The sequence below is a fragment of the Spinacia oleracea genome, chromosome 1, assembly GCF_020520425.1.
Source record: "Spinacia oleracea cultivar Varoflay chromosome 1, BTI_SOV_V1, whole genome shotgun sequence".
NCBI classification, from domain to species: Eukaryota; Viridiplantae; Streptophyta; class Magnoliopsida; order Caryophyllales; family Amaranthaceae; genus Spinacia; species Spinacia oleracea.
The window spans coordinates 102,016,067-102,030,166 of record NC_079487.1 but is presented as its reverse complement, the minus strand read 5'-3'; the positions used below and the strand labels follow the sequence as shown (position 1 = coordinate 102,030,166).

Below are 14,100 nucleotides of genomic sequence, written 5' to 3'. Positions count from 1 at the left end.
TTCAGAACATGTAATGCAATCATTCAGAACATGAAGAACAATTTCTCAGAAAAATGAGAGCAAATATACAGAACACTAGAAACAACTGTACATAACATAAATCACTATTATTCAGAACATTTAAAATGATTATTCAGAACATTAAATATAAGACACGTTAAAAAGAAAACTCACTGGATTTCGTCAATGATGAGGTCGGACTAGGATGAAGTTCCGATGACATTGCTAAATCTGTAAATAAGAATTTGAACACAGAAATTAAAATACGAACTGAGCAGAACAATTCGATAATAAAAAAAATTAAACAACAACAAATCCAAAAATCAAAAAAATAAATCAAAAACAAATTAGGAAATCAAAAAACTAAATCAAAAACAAAACAGGAAATCAAAACTAAATAAAAAAATCAAAAGCAAAATAGATCAATAACAAAATCAGAATTCAGTAATCAAAAACAAATTTAAAAACACAGCTCAATAATCACGTAATCAACAAAATTTTAAAGCGCAAATCGACAATTTAATAATCACGTAATCAGCAAAATTTAAAAAGGCAGCTAAATAATCACGCAATTGGCAATTAGATAATCAACAATTCAATAATTTTGATAAAAAGAATAATTACGGATCAGATGTAAAATTAGGTCGAAAATCAGCAAATAATAACTTAAATATGAAAAACAAAATTGCGAAATTGATAAAATACCTTTAAATAAACAATTAGATGAATGTATTCGAGAATATGATTGAATTCTGAAGCAAATTTGAAGATCAAATCGACCTTGATTGAGGTCCTACAATGGCGGCATGGTGAAGAGAGAGAAGAGAGAAAACAAGGAGAAAGGAGAGTTTAGAGAGAGAAAGAAATCAGCGTGAGAAGGAAAAAATCAGATGGGTATATATTCAAAGAATTTACAAAAATGCCATTAGTAATCCCTTGATTTTCAGCGGTTAGATTAGAAACGATCGAAAGGTCAAGAATTATTCTCATATAAGATTGTGTTCTCACATAGAAGGGGTGTTCTCACATGAGCCTTCCTCTATATATATATATATATCGGTTTTTTCATGAAATACCCCTGAGGTTTGCAATAATGCACCAAATACCCCTGCGCGTTTCAAAATTCATTGAATACCCCTATTTTTTCCGTATTGTTCACCAAATACCCCTATTATGACTTTCCGTTAGTCCTCCGTTAAGTCATGTTTATAATTCACCAAATACACCTATTTATAAACTTTTTGCATAGTATACACCTATTTATAAACTTTTTTGCACCAAATACCCAAACAGCTTATACCATTAATAATTGAATTTGAAGAACAATACATCTGAAAATTGAAGAACAAAACCCATAATATTGAAGAAGAGAATATTAAATTTTGAGAGTTTAATTCCTAAAATCGAAAATCTAAACTACAAATTCGAATTCCAGTGTCTATAATCTCTCTCTAATCTACCTAAATTCTGTTGTTTTTCGCCCCTTGCTGCTGCCGCTGCTATTCTATGCTCACGAAGAACTCAGCTCCAAAATCTAAAATAGGAAAACCAACGAAAATCAAAATCTGAAAAACACAAACAAATGTTGCTCCAAAATCTCCTCTAATTTCATATGCTCCCTCGAACCAAAGAGAAGAACATAAATGCTGAAGAACGAATTCGAGAACGAAAATCTGCAAGAAAAAAAAAAAAAAACGAAAATCTAGTTCTGTATTCTCTCTTAATTGTTGCGCTACCCTCTATGCTCTCTACACTATCAATTTTTGTTCTCCGTCCTTCGAATCCAACCCCCGAATTCCAAAAAAAATCAGCCCAGAAAATAGGGGCAACATGAAATCTGAATTCAGCATCTTCAATTTCAACAGAAATATGAATTCATGTCCTGCTGTCTTCATCATCACCTTACCCTAACTGAATTCATGTTCATGGGCACATGCCTAACCCACATATCCACAATTTCATCTTCAATTTCATCTTTGTTCATAATATTCATCATCACCATACCTAACAGAAACCTCCCCTTGTTCATCAAACTTCAATTCACGATTTCAATTCACTAGAAAATTTGGGTTCGATTATTTGGGATTTGAGTTAGCAATTGATTTTTGATGAAGATGGTTTGAGAAGGAAAAATTGTGGTTGGGTTCACCATTTTGATACCCAGGAAAAAGAGATGTGAGATTGAGAGGAGAGAGGAGGGTGAGAGGAGAGAGGGGATTTAGAGTTAATTAGGGTTCATTAAGTGTTAATTAGAATTGGCATTAATTCACCTCAAATTACTCAGAAATACAAGCTCGGTAGTTCTGCGAATCCACCATTTTCGCCATTTCCGCCGACGAAGGTTGAAGGTTGGCGGCGAAAGGAGAGGACTAAGCGCGGCAGCAGCAAAGGAAGGAGAAGACGGTGGCGAGAGAAGAGAAACGATGAAGAAGAAGAAGAAGAAGAAGGGCGAGTAATTAAGAAGAACAGAGGAGATGAGATGAGAGAGAAGACATTAGATTTTTTTTAAAGTTAAAATGTAGAATATTGGGTGAATAAGGGCATAAACGTAAATTAACACTAACGGAGTACTAACGGCCGTTAAATCCAAGGGTATTTGGTGCACTTTAAGTTTAAATAGGGGTATTCTATGAATTTTGAAACGCGCAGGGGTATTTGGTGCATTATTGCAAACCTCAGGGGCATTTCATGAAAAAACCGTATATATATATATATATATATATATATATATATATATATATATATATATATATATATATATATATATATATATATATATATATATATACACGTTAATTATATATTTATTACTAAAATTCATAAATTCTATTTAAATATAAATAATTATACATTAAAATATATTAATAAAATTTATAAATTTTCGGGGGATTACACCAAATGCCCCTCGACTTTCAGAAATTTATAAAATACCTCTGTTTCAAAATTAAATGTACCAAATACCCCTATTTCAAAAATTAATACACCAAATATCTTTAATGACGTCATCAAACCTATAATCAACCAATTAACGTCTAATTAACCCAGCTAAACCCTACTTAACACCCCTAATCAACCCACCCAATAACAAACATAATTAACCCACCCATTAACCCACCAACCCACCCAGAAATCAAGACTGTCGCCATTTATCTCAACTTCATCACCTTCAAGTCTTTAACATTGCGCCAACCCATCTCCCATCTCACCACCACCGCCACTTCCTTCACTCCCCGACCTCCCGCAACCACCGCCTACTCACCTCCAAAATTCACCCCAGCAACAACCATATTCAACTCCATCGTCGACTCAATTGTCGGTGCCGGCGAAGGCATTGGTTAAACCGAGAAACTCGACGGAGCTGGAAGGAGGGACAGCGAGGTCGAGGGCTATGATGAAGGCGACACCTTCGCCAGGTGTTGTTGACGCGGAAGATGTTGATGAGGAAAGTTGAATGGTTGACCACCACCGCCTACGTTTTCGGCTCCACCATTCTTCCATCTTCTTCTTAGACATTTTCTCTCTCCTAAAAAATCGAACCCATACAATGAATCTAGGAGTTAATGAATTTCCCAACATCTTTCTTATTTGGGTGATTTTATATATGGATTTTAGTTTGTGCAGCTCTAATTTTCCCCACCTGCATTCAATCGACAAATTGAAAGTTACCCACTTAACTTTTTGAGAAATTAACATCTGAACTGGGATATTGTTCAAATGTGTTAGGCCAGAGTATGATCTTTGCTTTTGGTTCTTGGTTTGATTGGTTGAGTATGTGATTCTATTATGATTTCTTTCCCAGGTTGATTTTATCGGTGGGTTGTGTTTGATTGTTAGCTGGTAAGTCGACAAAGCTAGCGGCGACAGGCAGGGGTGGTTCGCCAACGGTGAGGGTGGTGGTTGCAGGGCGGTGGTGGGTTAGTGGAAAGAAGAAGCCGAAGGTGTGGGGTAGACTTCTACGGTGGCGGCGACGGAGGAGAGGAAGAGGAAGGCGAGGAGAGAGAAAATGAGGGTGGTTATAGGGGAAATCATAATTAAGGGGAAAATGGGTGGGTTAAATAGATTAATTAGGGTTGATGACATCATAGGGGTGTTTGGTACATTTAGTATTGAAATAAGGGTATTTTATGAATTTCTGAAAGTCGAGGGGCATTTGATGATTTACGCGAAAATTCGGGGATATTTCATGAAAAATCCGTTTATTTAATTATGCACGAGTTGTTTTTTTGTTTTTTTTTTTGACGAGAAATTGTAGGAGCTCATTCAATCAAAGCTTTGTTCTCAAGCACAACAGGAACAATGTCGGGGGGCACTGCCAATCATCCATGATCCATCCACACTAAGACCTCGTCAAAGAGTAGGAAGGCCTTGGCGATGGTGTGTGCCGCCTTATTACAATTACAAAGTCTCTTAGCAAAATTAAAAGTAGAATTTTCAAACAAAGTACGGAGTAACTAAATCAGGAATATCCTTCACTAACATTTGACTATTTGAGTAATAGAAACCTCCTTCGACTTTCCAGTAAGTAGTGCCACGAATGTGTTTATCTTCCACCACCCCACTGCTGGTGGCTGGCTTCCACGCCGTACTTCCTGCCCCTATAGGTACAACATAGGCTCCTCCCTCATCACAGTCGCCTCATACTCTCCCAAGTGTCACACTGAATGCGGGGATCATTTATTTTCTTCTCAAAGACCCAGGCGTTGCGGCTGCATAGAAATACAAAGAAATCAAGCTAACACTTTAGTTCAAATGCAACAGAGGACCCAGCCAGGAAGCCACCAACATCAAAGATGGACAGCTAACAACGGCCAAGCCTCACGTCATTATGAACAGGATATAAACCAAGGGTTTCTCACATAAAAGCCCAAGAAGCCTGACTTCACGTCACTGTTTCTCACTAGTTAGTGTACGTGAATAACTCATTTGGAAAGTGTATAAATAAATGTTATTTACACCATCTTTTGTGGGTTACTGGGTTCATATCCATACCCATAACTTTCGTTTTCCATCCTCGTTCCAGTTGCCATTTAGCTTGCTTTTTTAAAAAATATCATTATTTTTAGGGCCCAATTGTAAAATTGCACATGGCCTCCAAAATGCTTGAGACTGCCCTGATATATACACTCAGACAAAATCAGAGGTAGCAGAAGTTGGAGCTTATAAAGGAGAAAGAAAGGGCACCAGAAGAAAGGCGAAGGCAAGCACAGATCCATTTTCATAAGTTCGGCATTAACATATTATCGTATTCTAAAATTTTCATATTTCTAACCCCCTACTACGCGAGGATTAACCTTCAATAAATAAAATCTCATGAATTAAGCAGTCCTGTAATAAGAGGTCATATAGTAACTACCACAAAGGCTCCATGTCTCCATTTGGTTTTAGGGAATACATTTTGAATGGAATTATGATATTCCATGGGAAACATTTTTCAGAGGAAATAACAATTGTAAATTAGTACTCTGTATCATATAATTGGTTCCTTACAAGAAAAGTTAAGGAGAAAATGGAAATGGGAGGGGGTGGATTGGAGGAAAGAAAGAGGAAGGTAAGGAATAGAGAGGAAATGTGGCTTCTCTTCCTTACCTCCAGAGAACTATTTTCCACCGGTGAAAAAATTGTTTTCCACAAGCCAACTAAAGAACACGGGAAAATCACTTTTCCTCCCAACCAAACACTCTCCAAGAGCTATGAAATTCTTTCAATATTTCAATTAGTCAAATGGCATATGTATGTTGAACCTCTAACCTAACAACTAGGCAATTTTTGAAAAAGGTTAACTACAAGTCTACGAGTACTGTTTACTACCTCAAATTTTATCAATGTTTTCTGCCACGCAGTTTCAAGCTGCAAATCTTCCTAAAATTACATATTACAACACATCCAGTACTTCAGATTTTATTTAGTAAATAAAGAACTTAAGCTATGATGATCATAAATAAAGATTTTGTGCGTTACCTGAAAGTCCAGCTCATATCGCTTGCTTAAAATTCAGAGAGAATTCAAATTAGGAGTGATATTGAAAGACACTGAAATTAAAGAGTGGGAATCAAGTGAAAATTTGATACTAGAGAGAAATATCATCAAGAATGAAATTTAAACAGAGAAAAGCACAAACTGCTGACTTACTTCAAGACAGCTGCCTGATTTGTCATTGTAACAACGAAACAGTACTAATGCTTTGTGTCTTTTGCCAGAAGATTTGTACACGAAAACTCAAAATTTCCCAGAATTTGCTCGTATCTTCTTGATCAAATATTCCTCTAAAGCAGCTCCTGCCTCAATTATCCTTGTATAAGGTTTTATGTCAACCTTAATCACCTCATCCAAAAACCCATCCAAGCCTTCCATCTCCTCTACCTCGCAAATCCTGGGTATGACTTCTTGCCATGTACCAATATATGGTACTTCACCGTGTTTTAAAAGCTCCCCTAGCACCTCAGAAGCTTCCTCGGTTCTACCAACAGTACACAAACCCTTGATCAAGGAATGAGTTATTGAAAAATGAGGAGAACAACCTTTTGAAATCATTTCCTCCATGTACTTCCTCGCTTCATCATACATCCCTTGATCAACCAAACCACCAACCAATGTTCGATAAGACACCAAATTTGGCAAACATCCATTCAAATACATATCATCCAAAATCTTGATGGCCTGGTGTGCACGCCCCTCTCGACATAAACCCAACATAACTGTATTATAATGTATGAGATTAGGGTTACAACCCTTAACTTTCATCCTGCATAACAACTTATAAGCCTCCCTAAGCTTCTTCTTCCTACATAAACTATTCAACAAACTGGTATAGCTCAATGTATCTGGCACGAAACCCTTATTAAACATATCATCTAACAAATCCATAGCTTTAGTCACTTGACTCTTCCTACACAATGCCTGCATCAAAATTCTATAAGATTCAACATCAGGCAAAATCTCTCTCTTAAGCATATCGTTGAACAGCTTATAGGCAACACTAAGTTCATCATTACCACAGAAAGCCCTCATCAAAATGTTGTAAGATTTCACATTTGGGTCCACTGCATACTTATGTGCAATCCTAAAAAGATCAAAAGCAGGCCGAAGAAAGCTCCGCTGAGCCACGAGAATAGAAAGAACATGATTCAGGTGTTTCGAGGTGGGATTACAGTTAAACTCAACGATGCTATAGAACATCTTAAGGGCCTTTTCAGGCATATGGGCATCGCCGTAAATGCAAATTAAGCGAGAAAACAGACCTGGAGTTGTAGGGTAACGAAGGCGTTTGAGCTGAGAAAGAAGCTTCTCCATGAGCGAGAATTGACGAGCATTTCCCAATTTGATGATCAGAGTGTGGAAAGTGGGGTAAGAATGGCGGAAATTGGGTTGGCGAGAGGCTAAATCAAAGATTTCTTTGGCTAAAAGAGGGTCTGATTGAGAGGAAATCAGCTTGTGGATTCGATTTGGGGAAGCAATTAGGGTTCTTGAGAATGATTGTAAATCATTTTGGGATTCTGGGTTATATCTTGTTTGGTGTGATAATGGTGGTGGTAGTGGTGGCGGTTTATCATGGTGGTGATTTTCTGGATGGATTGAAGAAGAGTGGAAGCAGATTGTTGGGGGAAGAGAAAGATTGCGAGTGATACGTTGAAGATTGTTGCATAATCGCGCAGGAGTTTGATGCATTTTTTTTTCCAGCTTGTAGTAATTATTTGTGTCAATTTCTATTGTGAAATTCATATTTGGCTCAATTCCCTTTCTTTATTAAGAAATTCCTAATCAACACTGGTATTACTCATTCCGTCTATTTTATATTTTTTAAAAAAAATATTTTTGTGTCTTGTATTTTTTGCTTTATTTAACACAAAAAAACTCGAATAAATAATAGTCAAATTGAGCAAATAAAACGAGATGGAGATGGAGATGGAGATGGATGGAGTACTTTGTATATATGGTGAGACTCGAACTTATAATTAGGAATGTCAATGAGGTGGGTTAAATAGGAGACTCATCTTGCATCCGCCCCAATTAGGTGGGGATGGAATCCGATGGATGAAGGAAGGTATGTGGGTGATAGGAGGAAATGGAGACAAAAATTGTACTCGTCGTGGGTGATGGGCCTATATGGATTTTAAGGTGTACACGCCCAGTACCCGTTCCACCCCGCCCGCTTGCCTCAAAATTCTTTTATTTTATTTTACTCTGTGCCTCTTGTTTTATGTAATGGCTTTGTGAAAAATAATATCATTAAATAGGCAAGCTAATATTAGATGCATTTTATTTATACTCTTTTGTGTTTATTTTATTTCTACTAATACAAGGTGGATCTTGGGGCGGATAAAGTGGGATTATGTGGGTATGGATACCTAAGTGGGTGGTGAGGCGGGGATGGTATTAACAGTGTACTGTTGGGGTGAGTATGAAAATGAATATTGTAACCGCATGGGCGATAGGGCGGGGATAAGGATGAATTTTATAACCGTTGTGGGTCATGGGATGTGGATGAGGATGAGAATTTTAGGTGGTGATGATGATAGAGGGACCTACATCCGCATTCGTCCCGTCACATTTACATCCTTACTTATACAAAAGATGAATTTCACAACATTTTCATTCTCCATCAAACTTGTTTGGTTAATACATGACATAAATAGAAATTCTATAATTTGTTCTATTTACATTCAAAATTTTATCCTTCCAAAGTAATCCGATGAATATGAATATTTTATTTCGTTATCCTTGAGTAGCATTTGGGTATACTTATTATTATTATTATTTTGATAATTGGGTATACTTAAATCAATATTGATCAATAAGTGTTATGTGTGCCTCGAATCTTCCTTGAAGGATGTTAGGGTGTTATAGTGGAAGTTCTGACTTCAAATGGACATATCTCATGATCTACTCATTAGATTGAGTTGATTCAAGTTGGAGGTGAAAGCTTGGCTCAATAGCTTTCCAACGCCTGGTCATAAGCTCATTTTGGATGAGAAATGAGGGAGTTATGATTGTTTTACGAGAAGCTGTCATGCAGCAGGGTAAGTTCGGCCGAGCCTGCTGGAGGTTCGGCCGAACTATTAGGTGGTTCGGCCGAACCTGAAGTCAGTAGCTGTGATTTTGGAGGTTCGCCCGAACTTTGGGTAAGTTCGGCCGAACTCTTAGAATGTTCGGCCGAACCTGAAGAGAATCAGGAACTATGTTTTTAGAGGTTCGTCCGAACTTTTTGGTAAGTTCGGCCGAACCTGACCTTGGTTCGGTCGAACCCTTTGAAGGTTCGACCGAACTATGCGGGTAATCTGTTTTCTTCTCCGCACGGTACATTCGACGTGGCTTTTTCTTGTCCCTTAGATTGGTTTGATGTCTAACACTGTAAATACCAAATGTAATGAGATTTTCAGCATTAAGAGAGAGAAACACAAGTGAGGCTGAAACCCTAGATCTAAGAATTCTCTCTTCTTCACCTTTGAGAATTCCTCTTTGTAATCCTTTCTCCATTGAAGAGTAATACAAGCTCCAAACCCTCCCCCATGGTGGATGTAGCTCATTGAAGAGTGAACCACCTTAAATCTTTGTGTGTGTTTTTTAATTTCTTTAATTATTTCTTCTCATTATTCAAACATCAAATTGTCATACAAATCAACATTCAAGCCTAAAAGATCCTTCATTTATAACAATTGGTATCAAGAGCTAAGGTTGTGTTTGGGTTGTTTGTTTGATTTCTTGGGGAGTATTGAATACTCATGTCGACAATGAAGTTGGATATTGAGAAGTTTGATAGGTCAATTAACTTTGGCCTTTGGCAATTGAAAATGAAAGCTATTTTGATACAAAATGGTGTGCACAAGGCTCTTGAAGGGAAGGATAAGAAACCCACTACCATTACGGAAGAGAAGTGGGAGGAGATTGATTTGAAGGCTTTGTCGGCTATACAACTTTGCCTCTCGAATGAAGTATTGAGGGAAGTTGCCAAGGAGTAAACCGCCAATGATCTATGGTCGAAGTTGGAGGCTCTTTATATGGCTAAAAGTGTCACCAACCGTCTACTACTCAAGAGTAGACTCTATGATCTTCGGCTTGAGGAAGGTAATTCTCTTAAGTCTCATTTAGATGAGTTCTTTTCGATTGTTATGGATCTTCAAAATATTGATGTTGTTTTAGATGATGAGGATCTTGAAATTTACTTGTTATGTTCATTACCACCATCCTATAAACATTTTCGTGAAACTATCTTGTATGGTAGAGATGATTTGAGTATTGATGATGTTAGAGATGCTTTGACCCAAAGGGACTTAATTTATAATCAATTAATTTCTAAATCATCAAATAACTCCAATGATGGTTTGTTTGTGAGGGGTAGAAATCATGAGAAGACTTCTACTAGTAGTGGTGGTAATGGGGGAAAGAATAGGGGTCGGTCCAAGTCAAAGAAACCGAATCCCAACCGTAACAAGTCTTGCAATTATTGTCACATTAAAGGCCACATTAAGTCGGAATGTTGGAAGTGGCAAAAGAAACAATCGGGAGGTGATGGTAAGTCCGGAAAGGGCAAAGAACCTCATGCTACCGCCGAGGCTAGCTATGTTGATACCGATAGTGATAGTGGTGCATTGGTTGCCACTCATGGAAGAATCAAGGGTAAGGATGAATGGATTTTGGATTCGGGTTGCTCGTTTCATATGACCCCCAACAAGGATCTCTGTGATTGGAATTGGGACGGTAGCCATCAAAATGTTTGATGGTATTGTGAGAACCTTAACTAAAGTTAGTCATGTTCTGGAGCTAAAGAAGAATTTGATCTCTCTTGGCACTCTTGACACTAACGGTTGTAAGTGCATAGCGGAAGGTGGAGTACTGAAGGTTGTGAAAGGTGCTCTTGTGTTGATGAAGGGTGCCAAAGTGGGTAGCTTGTACTCATTGCAAGGATCCACCATGGTAGGCTCGGCAAATGTTTCCACAGGTACTATGAGTGATAGTGAAACCAAGTTATGGCATTTGAGACTTGGCCATATGGGGGAGCATGGTATGTCGGAGTTTAGCAAGCAAGGTTGTTTTGGAAGCTTGAAGCTTGGAAGCCTTGGCTTTTGTGAGCATTGTGTGTTTGGTAAACACAAGAGGGTTAGCTTCAAACCCGCTGTACACAACACCAAAGGGATACTTGAATACATCCATTCGGATTTGTGGGGTCCCTCTAGAGTTCCTTCGATTGGTGGTTGTAATTATTTGCTCACTATAATTGATGACTTCTCTAGGAAGGTTTGGGTGTTCTTTATAAAGCATAAAGATGATGTCTTTGATGTGTTCCATGATTGGAAGACCATGATTGAAAAGAAGACCGAGAAAAAGATCAAAACGTTGAGGACCGATAATGGTCTAGAGTTTGTAGAGAAGAAGTTCTTGAAGTATTGTCTCAAGCATGGCATTGTGCGGCATCGAACTTGTGCGGGTAGACCTCAACAAAATGGGGTTGCGGAGCGGATGAATAGAACTCTCTTAGAGAGGGCTAGATGTATGCTCTCACAAGCAAATTTGGGGAAATCTTTTTGGGCGGAAGCCGTTGCAACGGCTTGTTACTTGGTGAATCACTCTCCTCACTCGGCTCTTGACTTCAAGTCACCTCTTGAGGTATGGTACGAAAAACCCGTTGATTATTCATGTTTGAGAGTATTTGGTTGTCCGGCTTACATTCATGTTAGTGATGGTAAACTTGAACCTAGAGCTAAAAAATGTATTTTTGTTGGCTATGGTATAGGAGTCAAGGGTTATAGAGTATGGTGTAACCAATCTAGAAGAGTCATAACTTCTAGAGATATTATTTTTGATGAAAATTGTATGATCACTCCGGGAAAGGAGCTTTCTATTTGCAATGATGTAGGTTCGCACCATGATACCGAGGAGGAGGTGGAGCTAGATGAGCATTCACATGAAAATGGTCCCTCATCAAGGAGACCTCGTGAAGCGACACCACAAGCTCAAAAGAAATCTATTGCCGAAGAAAGAGCAAAGAGACCAATCAAGCCTCCAAGTAGATACATTGAGGAGTGTGATTACGTCCAATATGCTCTCTCCGTTGCAAGTCAAGTGGAAACCGATAATGATGATCCTTGTTCATTCAAGGAAGCAATGTCTCTAAATGATGCCGGCAAGTGGTTGATGGCCATGGAGCAAGAAATGGAGTCCTTGCACAAGAACAATACTTGGAGCTTATGCATTGCACCGAAAGGCAAAAGAATTGTTGGGTGCAAGTGGGTGTACAAGAAGAAGGAAGGTACACCCGAATCGGGTGGTCCCGTCTACAAGGCAAGAGTTGTTGAAAGAGGTTTCACACAAATTGAAGGTGTTGACTTTCATGAAGTATTTTCTTCGGTTGTGAAACACTCATCCATAAGGGTGTTGCTTGCCTTGGTAGCTATGGAAGACTTGGAGCTACACCAACTTGATGTGAAGACCGCATTCCTCCATGGGGATTTGGAGGAGGAGATCTACATGAAGCAACCGGAAGGTTTTGAGGAGAAAGGGAAGGAAAATCATGTGTGTCGTCTTTTAAAGTCCTTGTATGGCTTGAAGCAATCTCCAAGGCAATGGTATAAATGTTTTGATTCGTTCATGTTGGCACATGATTTCACAAGGAGCTCTTATGGTAGTTGTGTCTATTACAAAGAACTTGTGAGTGGTTCCTTCATCTACTTACTCTTATATGTAGATGATATATTGGTGGCTTGCAAGAATATGATTGAGATTGACAACTTGAAAAAGTTGTTGGCAAGTGAGTTTGATATGAAAGATCTTGGTGAAGCCAAGAAGATTTTTGGTATGGAGATTATTCGTGATAGGAATGCGGGTGTTTTGTATCTTAGTCAAAAGAGATACATTGAGAAGGTGCTTGAGCGCTTCTCCATGGTGCATGCAAAACCGGTTTCCACTCCATTGAGTTTTCACTTTAAGCTATCAAAGGAGCTTAGTCCTCAATCCAAGGAAGAAGAAAAGTCCATGGCTCACATTCCATACACTAGTGCGGTTGGAAGTGTGATGTATGCCATGGTGTGTTCAAGACCGGATATAGCTCATGCGGTGAGTATGGTTAGTCGGTATATGTCAAGACCGGGAAAGGTCCATTGGGAAGCCGTGAAGTGGTTGTTGAGGTACTTGAAGGGTACCTCAAACGTTTGCCTTGAGTTTGGTAGAAATGCAAACGGGCTTGAGGGCTTTTGTGATTCGGATTATGGAGGTGATTTGGATGACCGGAAATCTACTTCCGGCTATGTCTTTACTTTGGGTGGTACGGCCGTGAGTTGGAAATCAACGCTACAAGATGTTGTAGCTCTTTCAACTACGGAGGCCGAGTTTATGGCCATTATCGAAGCATTCAAAGAAGCAAAGTGGCTCAAGGGTCTAGTGGGAGAGTTTAGTCCATGTTCAAGCTTGGTGTCCGTTTTTTGTGATAGTCAAAGTGCCATACATTTGGCTAAGAATCAAAACACATTCTACAAGAGAACGAAGCACATTGACATCAAGTACAACTTCGTTCGAAATGTGATAGCTAAGAAAGAATTGCTCTTGAAGAAGATTGGTAACGAGGAGAATCCCGCCGACATGTTGACAAAGCCTTTGCCGACAACTAAGTTCACTTTGTGTGTGGACTTAGTTGGTCTTTCTCCATGGTTGATGTAAGCCCATAAGGGCTTGTTGGGAGTATGTTTGGAGTATAGTTTGGTATTACATTATGAGGAAGTGTGGAGGATTCAAGTCAAGGTGGAGAATGGTTATGTGTGCCTCGAATCTTCCTTGAAGGATGTTAGGGTGTTATAGTGGAAGTTCTGACTTCAAATGGACATATCTCATGATCTACTCATTAGATTGAGTTGATTCAAGTTGGAGGTGAAAGCTTGGCTCAATAGCTTTCCAACTCCTGGTCATAAGCTCATTTTGGATGAGAAATGAGGGAGTTATGACTGTTTTACGAGAAGCTGTCATGCAGCAGGGTAAGTTCGGCCGAACCTGCTGGAGGTTCGGCCGAACCTGCTGGAAGTTCGGCCGAACTATTAGGTGGTTCGGCCGAACCTGAAGTCAGTAGCTGTGATTTTGGAGGTTCGCCCGAACTTTTACAGGCTTATTAATTTTTAG

The 14,100-nt window shown here is 38.8% G+C and overlaps 1 protein-coding gene across 2 annotated transcripts; it reads right to left on the bottom strand.

Moving 5' to 3' along the window:
- Positions 1 to 2,824: 2,824 nt before the first annotated feature.
- LOC110804424 (pentatricopeptide repeat-containing protein At4g01400, mitochondrial) lies at positions 2,825 to 7,755 on the bottom strand. 2 transcript variants are annotated; one of them, XM_056837791.1, is made up of 4 exons: positions 6,130 to 7,735; positions 5,959 to 6,029; positions 5,809 to 5,859; positions 2,825 to 4,706 (listed from the first exon to the last, which is right to left on the bottom strand). In XM_056837791.1, exon 1 carries the CDS (start codon positions 7,717 to 7,719, stop codon positions 6,217 to 6,219), a length of 1,503 nt encoding a protein of 500 aa, XP_056693769.1. In that variant the 5' UTR covers positions 7,720 to 7,735; the 3' UTR covers positions 2,825 to 4,706; positions 5,809 to 5,859; positions 5,959 to 6,029; positions 6,130 to 6,216. The 2 variants fall into 2 exon arrangements, with proteins under 2 accessions (XP_056693769.1, XP_021865710.2); XM_022010018.2 differs by lacking the exon at positions 5,809 to 5,859 and having other exon boundaries at positions 6,130 to 7,755.
- Between the last annotated feature and the right edge of the window lie 6,345 nt (positions 7,756 to 14,100).

Coding starts and splice junctions, on each gene's coding strand:
- LOC110804424 (XM_022010018.2), bottom strand. CDS start 7,719: ATGAATTTCACAATAGAAATTGACACAAATAATTACTACAAGCTGGAA.